Source organism: Plutella xylostella, chromosome 5, assembly GCF_932276165.1.
Source record: "Plutella xylostella chromosome 5, ilPluXylo3.1, whole genome shotgun sequence".
In the NCBI taxonomy this organism is placed as follows: domain Eukaryota; kingdom Metazoa; phylum Arthropoda; class Insecta; order Lepidoptera; family Plutellidae; genus Plutella; species Plutella xylostella.
Genome location: NC_063985.1, coordinates 7,306,962 through 7,315,527, shown reverse-complemented (window position 1 = coordinate 7,315,527; position 8,566 = coordinate 7,306,962). Strand labels below are relative to the sequence as shown.

The 8,566-nt window shown below is 53.0% G+C and overlaps 1 protein-coding gene across 1 annotated transcript; it reads left to right on the top strand.

Moving 5' to 3' along the window:
- Window positions 1-606: 606 nt before the first annotated feature.
- LOC119694029 lies at window positions 607-6,300 on the top strand. Its single transcript, XM_038119422.2, has one exon. The coding sequence runs from the start codon at window positions 607-609 to the stop codon at window positions 6,298-6,300; it is 5,694 nt and encodes a 1,897-aa protein (XP_037975350.2).
- Window positions 6,301-8,566: the final 2,266 nt, after the last annotated feature.

Here is an 8,566-nt window from a genome sequence, read left to right as displayed (position 1 = left end):
CTTCGCAAAGGTTGTGTTCAAGACTGTTTAGTTTAGTTGATGATTTAATTATTTATAATTATTTGTTTGTTTAAGTTTAATAAAGTTTATTTGGTTATGTTTATAGGTAGGTAAAGATCTAACATAGTTATTGTTTGTAGTAGGTATAATATCTGGTAATAGTTTTAATAGTTTGTAAATATACCTAGTATAAGTTGTTTATTAATAAATAAACTATGAGGCTTGTTAGGCGCGATAATAGATAGTAGATAGTACCAATGAGGGCGCTTATGGTGCAAAGCGCTCTGATTGGTCGACGCATTACTTGCCCCGCCTCCCACCGCCCGCGCGGCGGAGAGCGCATTTAAATATAGGCGGTCCGGGCCGCCTCGATCATTCCGCTCGCAGCCTCCAAGAAGCAAAGAAGCCTCCAAATAATAGAAGAAAAAAGCCTTCTCATTTCAAGCACCTCCTGCCCGACAATAAGAAGAATCCCTGCTTGCTCTTCGATCAGCTTCACAAACGATTTTCGCAAACGATTCTACAAACGATTTTAATGTGACGTGCTGTATCGAAGGGGTACGTCACATTTTCTGGTCCATTCGAGCGCCGGATTGAAGATCAAGCATGGTGAACACAAGAAGCGCCTCCAAGTCAGCCTCGGTAGCCGGTGCCACGGACAGCACCGGTACTGAGGCCACCGCGACGACGGCAACCACGAGCAGCGGGGATACCTACACGTCGACGGGAGCATCCACGGACACATCGAACGAAGCATCAAGCACTGCGGCCGCCTCAGAAGTCACGGCGCCCGCCTCCGCTACAGCCCGTGTTCCTGCCCCCGCGCCCCCCGCGCCTACCCCTGCGACGCCGAAGCCCGTCAAGCCGCACACGCCACGTCGCGCATGTTCAAATGCGTCTTCAAAGGGTCGCCGCCGGGAGTTGCTGAAGGCCAAGGAAGAGCTTCTGAAGAAACAAATGGAGTTAGCCGCCGTACGGGTGGCCATGCTGGAAGAAGAAACGGACGATGAAGAAGAAGAAGACGACACCTCCACCATAAGGGGTGTCCGCATGTCCGAGTGGGTACAACAAAGTACTCTCGCGCTGACCATGCAACCACATCACGCCGTGCCGAGAGAAGAAGACGCCGGAGCGACAGCGGGCCTCCCACGCCGGACATCGATGCCAGAGCCGCGCATCGAAGCCAGTCCACCGGGAGCCGCACTGGAGAACGCCGCGCCGCCGTCTGCACGTCGTGAGCCGTGTCCCATGGGTGCCGACGAGCCGAGAGTACAGCTGCCACCGAACCCGTACACGTCAGAGCCGCACGTGTACGAGCCGCCGCGTCCGGTGCAGCATCGCTACGACCCACGACCGAGCGCCTTCGACTACAAGGAGCTAGCCGAAGCCATCGCCCTCGCTGCACGTGCGCTGCCGTCGCCGCCTCAACATGTCGCCGCGCCGCGCCATGTCAACGAGCTACCAACGTTCAGCGGGGCATCGAGTGATTGGCTGCCATTCAAGGCGGCCTATGAAGAATCTGCGCAGTCCCTCACGGAGCAAGAGAACCTGTCTCGACTGCGCAGAGCCATCAAAGGAGCAGCGAAGGAGGCCGTCCACTGCCTGTTCATCGGGACGCCCTCTACGAAAGAAGTGATGGAGCTGCTGTCTGCGCAATTCGGGAGGCCGGACGCACTCATCATTCACGAGATGGAGAAGCTGCGCAGACTACCGAAGATCGTCGACACTCCGAAGGCCATCTGCGACTTCGCCGCGACAATGACCAACGCGACGGCCACGGTGGTGGCATTGAAGAAGGAGCAGTACCTACACAATGCGGAGATCGTCAACAACGTCGTGGAAAAGCTGCCGGCCACACTGCGCAACGAGTGCTACACCTACATCACCGAGCAGCCTGAAGACATCCCCGACCTAGTGAAGCTGACGAAGTTCGCCAAGCGGGCCGCGGCACGGTGCAGCCGCTTCGCGCCCATGGACATCGCAGCGAGTGACCGGCGGGAGCCCGCGCCAAAGAAGACTGCGCGCACGTACCACGTCGACACAACTACAGCTGCGAAGCCTGCGTGCCCCATCTGCGGCGAGAAGCATGAAGCTGCCGCCTGTCCGACACTGAAGCGAGCCGAAGTACCTGCGAGGTGGGACATAGCGAAGAAATACAAACTATGTTTCCGCTGCATGAAGATCCGCAAGTACCGACACTCCTGCAAGCCGAAGCAGTGCGACAAGGACGGGTGTACCTACATGCACCATCCGCTGCTGCATGGCGGTACCTACGCATCGACCGCCAGTACGCAAGTCGTCCAAGAATCTGAAGCGGTAACAACAGCGCGAGAAGAAAGAAGTGCAACGGGGCTCCTGAAGATACTACAAGTACGAGTCACCGGGCCAAAGGGGTCGCTCGACACCTACGCGCTACTAGACGACGGGTCGACGTGCACACTCATCGAGTCAGCAGTCGCGCAGCAGATCGGAGCAACGGGACCGCCGTCACCCTTTTACATAGAAGGGGTGTCGGGCATGAAGATCGACGCCAGTGAGTCGCGCCGAGTCAACTTGAAGATCTGCGGGCGCAACACGAGCGAAGTCGACATCTGCGCGCGCACAGTGCCGGACATCGGTGTCTCGCCTCAGACGGTGCCTGCGGGGATCATCGAGAGCTGCCCACACCTGCAGGACATCAAAGAAGACATCCTCTACGAGCGAGGCGCCGCCACCATCCTGCTCGGGCAAGATAACTGGGAGTTGCTGCTTACGCACGCTTTCAAGTCGGGCGCGCGCGGACAACCTGTGGCGTCACTCACGACGCTCGGGTGGGTGCTACACGGCGTGCAGTACCGACAGCCGGCAGTGCAGCGCGTGCACCACCTCACGGTGCAGCCGCTTCAAGAAGAGACAATGGAAAAAATGATGCGGGACCACTTCGCACTCGAGTCGCTGTGCGTCGACAAGAAGAAATCATACACAGAGGCCGAGCGACGCGCGCTTACGCAGCTAGAAGAAAACACGCGCGCACTACCGGCGGGAGGCTACGAAACATGCCTCCTGTGGAAGGAAGACGACCCTCGGCCACCAGACAACTACTCGAGTACAATGAAGCGACTCGAGTTACTCGAGAGGAAGCTGGACAAGAACGAAGCTATGAAGACGCGGTACAACGCACAGATGCAGGTGCTGCTCGACAGCGGCTACGCTGAGGAGGCGCCGCGTGAGAAGAACGAGAAGATCTGGTACCTGCCTCACTTCGCTGTCATCAACCCTCAGAAGCCGGAGAAACTGAGGATCGTCCACGACGCCGCCGCTCGAACGAGAGGGACAAGTCTCAACGACATGCTGCTGCCCGGCCCAGACCTCCTGCAGTCACTCCCGGGGGTCCTCATGCGGTTCCGGCAACATGCAGTGGCGGTGAGCGCGGACATAAAAGATATGTTCATGCGCGTTCACATCCGAGAAGAAGATCGCGACATGCAGCGCTTCCTATGGAGGGGAGATCGACGCGCCGGCCCGCCTACCGAGTATCGCATGAAGAGCGTTATATTCGGTGCGACTTCATCACCGTGTACGGCTATTTACGTGAAAAATAGCAACGCCGAGCGCTACAAGGACATCTACCCGGAGGCAGCCGAGGCCGTGGTGAGAAATCACTACGTGGACGACTACCTGGCGAGCTACGAAACAGAAGAAGAGGCGGTGCGCATCTCCACTGAAGTCAACAAGATACATCACTTCGCAAACTACGACCTGCAGAAGTGGACGTCGAACAGCCGCATCGTGCTCGCTCAGCTGTCGTCATCTGAAGCTGAAGACCCTAGACTGCTGCAACTGGACCCGGGGAAGCTGCTGGGCATGGTGTGGCACCCGGAGGACGACACACTCTCCTTCAACCTGAACAAACATCGCATCCCCGAGGCAATACTGAGCGGCGAGCGCACACCTACGAAGAGAGAAGCGCTGCGGACAGTCATGTCGATCTACGACCCGCTCGGACTCGCCACGCCGGTCACCGTGCAAGCGAAGCGCATCCTGCAGGACGTCTGGCGCTCCGGCATCGACTGGGACGCGCAACTCGAAGACAACGAAGCACGAGCATGGAGGAGCTGGATCGAGCACGCGCAACAGCTGCCGCGCCTCGCCGTGCCGCGCTGCTACGCCTCATACAGCGGCGCGGCCACCCGCGAGCTCCACGTCTTCGTCGACGCAAGTTCGTCTGCATATGCTGCTGTCGTCTACTGGAGGGTCATCGATCAAGAGGGAAACACACACCTGTCACTCGTCAGCGGAAAGGCAAGAGTCGCACAGCTCAACAAGGTGGTCTCCATCCCGCGACTCGAACTGCAAGCGGCCGTGCTGGGATGCCGCCTCGCACAAGCCGCCATCGAAGAACACGACTTGAAGCCGAGTCGTCGAGTGTACTGGTCGGACTCAAGAACAGTACTCACGTGGCTACGAAATGGCCCACGTACCTACAAGCCGTTCGTAGCACACCGCGTAGCCGAGATAAGCGACACTACGAAAACAAAGGAGTGGCGCTGGGTACCTACAAAGGAGAACACAGCTGACGACGCGACACGCGACACGCCCCCGGACTTCAACTCAAGTCACCGGTGGTACCGCGGCCCCGCCTTCCTATACCTACCGGAGGAGCACTGGCCGCGAGAAGAGAAAATCATCGAAGAAGACACGGGGGAAGAGCGAACACTCGTCACTGTCGCCGCCACATGTTTGTCTGAGGCCCTGCCAGACATAACTCGCTTCAGTAACTTCATGCGAGTTATTCGAGCGACGGCACGGGTACTACAATTCATCGAGCTACTACGTGCGAAGAAACAAACAGTGCTGCATAAGCGCACTAAGAAGAATGAAGAGGCCGACCCTGCGTGGACGAGTACTACGCCGAGAACAGCTACGCGGGCCGCTACGCCCGCCGTGAAGACAGCTGTGCGGAAGTACCTACTTCTCAGCGCTCGGCACATGCACTGCGCGCGTCAACTGTGGCTACGCTCGCAACAACAAGAAAACTTCGCTGAAGAAATAGCTGCGCTACAGAAAAGTGTCGCTATACCTACTACGAGTCGACTGCACAACTTATCAGTCATACTCGACGAAGAGAAGATCATCAGACTACGTTCAAGAATAGCAACTGCCGCCGACATCACCCCATCGCAACGTGAACCGGCAGTACTCGACGGCAATCATCGGTGGACCCGACTGTACATCGCTTGGGTACACAAACAGCTTCACCACGGCGGGTTCGAGACAACTGCGAATGAAGTCCGGCAACACTACTGGGTGCTGAGACTACGACACGCCGTGCGCAGCGAAGTGAAGCAATGCCTGGCCTGCCGCATACGGAAGGCCACACCTGCGCAGCCGTCGACGGGCAACCATCCATATACACGGCTCGCGCATCATCAGAGGCCGTTCACCTACACCGGACTCGACTACTTTGGCCCTCTCATGGTCACTGTGGGTCGTACGAAGCAGAAGAGGTACGGCGTGCTGTTCACGTGCCTCACCACTCGAGCGGTACACCTCGAGGTCGCCGGCAGCCTGAGCACGGACTCGGCTATCATGGCGCTGCGACGGTTCATCGCGCGGCGCAACTGTCCCTCCGAGCTTCACTCCGACAACGGGACCAACCTGCGGGGCGCCGACGTCGAGTTGAAGAAAGCAGCGCTGGCAGCCATGGAGGAGGAGGCGTCGGTGCGCTTCATCCAGTGGCGGTACATCCCTCCGAGCGCGCCATTCATGGGCGGCGCGTGGGAACGGCTGGTGCGGAGCGTCAAGAACGCGCTGCAAGTCACACTGCACGAGCGCGCGCCGAAAGAAGAGGTCCTCGCTACACTACTGGTCGAGGCGGAGCACACCATCAACAGTCGGCCACTCACCCACGTGTCGACCTCTGCAGACGACGAGGAAGCCCTCACGCCGAACCACTTCCTGCTGGGCGCGCCGTCACGAGTGCCGCTGCCGGGAGCCTTCACCGAGGACGACGAGGCCGGCCGCAAGGACTGGAGGAAGAGTCAACGCCTGGCAGACATGTTCTGGGCGCGCTGGGTACGAGAATACCTACCGGAGCTGCAACACCGGCGGGAGCCCCGAGCCACCAACGGGGCCATCAAGAAGGACGACCTCGTGCTCATCGCGGACGGGACTCTACCAAGGAACTGCTGGCCACGCGGAGTCGTCGTGTCCACCTACCCCGGTCCAGACGGCGAGGTGCGAGCAGTCGACGTGCGCACCAACAGAGGGGTACTCCGGCGGCCTACGAAGAAATTGGTCATCCTGCCAGTCAACACTTGAACACGCAAGATTCCAGCTACAAGAGCTGCGGCGGGAGAGATGTTCAAGACTGTTTAGTTTAGTTGATGATTTAATTATTTATAATTATTTGTTTGTTTAAGTTTAATAAAGTTTATTTGGTTATGTTTATAGGTAGGTAAAGATCTAACATAGTTATTGTTTGTAGTAGGTATAATATCTGGTAATAGTTTTAATAGTTTGTAAATATACCTAGTATAAGTTGTTTATTAATAAATAAACTATGAGGCTTGTTAGGCGCGATAATAGATAGTAGATAGTACCAATGAGGGCGCTTATGGTGCAAAGCGCTCTGATTGGTCGACGCATTACTTGCCCCGCCTCCCACCGCCCGCGCGGCGGAGAGCGCATTTAAATATAGGCGGTCCGGGCCGCCTCGATCATTCCGCTCGCAGCCTCCAAGAAGCAAAGAAGCCTCCAAATAATAGAAGAAAAAAGCCTTCTCATTTCAAGCACCTCCTGCCCGACAATAAGAAGAATCCCTGCTTGCTCTTCGATCAGCTTCACAAACGATTTTCGCAAACGATTCTACAAACGATTTTAATGTGACGTGCTGTATCGAAGGGGTACGTCACAGGTTGCTTGATCTGGGTAGAATATTTACTTCGGTATTTTACACTAATTCACGATAATTATATTATCACGTTATTAATAATCCTTGAAAAGTGATTAATTTCTTGTTTAGATTTAAGCTAAGACTAGTCTAGGATTACTCAGCTACGAAATTGTTAAATGTTTTAAACTTTCATTCTTTCATGCTAAATGTTACGCTTCACGATTTGTCCTCGCGCAATGATTTTATTGCAAATACAAATTAATTAGCAACGAAACACAATATAGGCTATGAATTAAAGCGCCATCATGAGGTTAGAGTAGACTAACTATGATTAATTAACTAGTCCGAACAGTGGCTGTTCATATAATATCTGGATGCGACAGGCGACACACTGCCGCGCCTCCCCAAACAAACATTAAACTGGTATCATTATACAATATCACATACCGCCATTGTTTAGTTTAGATCCTACCACATATTATCGTCTAACGTCTATTATTTAGTTTTATCAGGGTGTGTGATGCGTGAGCGCGGTTATAAATGGGTATAGTACCATAGAATAGAATAACGAGATTCTATGATAGTACTGTATGTAGTATGAAGGTAGGCATCAAATGTTGTATACGGACTCGATGAGATCGACGACTTTTTTAGCTTTTAACGTTCAACGTTCAAAGCTACCTCGTAAAGCTAACTTAGGAACTTATGTTTTTTTTTAAATTGTCTATGTATTTTCCCACTGCTGGGCAAAGTGATACCTATAAGTAAGTATTTTCTTTGGACAGTCAGTCGCTGCACAAATGTGACTGTGCAGCGATTATAAAATTTTCCAACGTCCATTTACGTTGCATTTCGTCAACTGTCACTGTCAAAATGTAAGGCATATTTGTTAGTTCCAAAAGTGACATTTGTTGTTAGTTCCATATTTATGTTTGTGTAGTATCGAAAATAGTATCGAATTGCCACGTAAGCCCGTGATAGGCCTGCTGATCCTACTGTCTTATTATACATACTGCTATACGATGCAGATGAAGTCAATTTGAAAGCTATCAGTTCCTCTCGATGACGATGACGCATACCTACTGCAAAAAAACGGACTTACCGTACAAGTGCGCCAATTCGGTACCAGTATGGCGGCCACTTTCACTTGTTGTAGCTCTACACTTATAAATAAATGGAGATCGCGGGAACATACCACGGAAATGGTGTTGTTAAGACAATCTGACTTCAGATTACACTTAAAACAGAGTAATTATAAACCTACCGACCATTATTTTGTTATTCTCTTTTGACTTTGTGACTGAAAGCTAGACATGATAGTCGGCGGTGCATGGGTGGCTTACTGGAAGCTACATTTCAAAACAGTTAAATAGCTTTACTGAAGATATTTTGACCTGGAATTAATGTAAATGTAAGATTATTAGTAGTTATATCGGCTTACGAATTTACGACCATTTAAGAATTGCACAAGAAGTCCCTGGAGTTACGCGAAAATAGTTAATCTACTGAATTGCAATAATGTCGACGCGAACCACTTTTAGAACAAGTTTAGTGAATTTGATACCGAGTGGAAATTATGTTGCACACTTGGTACACAAAGTTGGTCAATGACAAGGTCTTTTTAATGTTCGAGCCTTTGATATTTATAGAGCAAGCTCTGGTGAATAGCGCCGTAAACGTTTTGCCTATCAC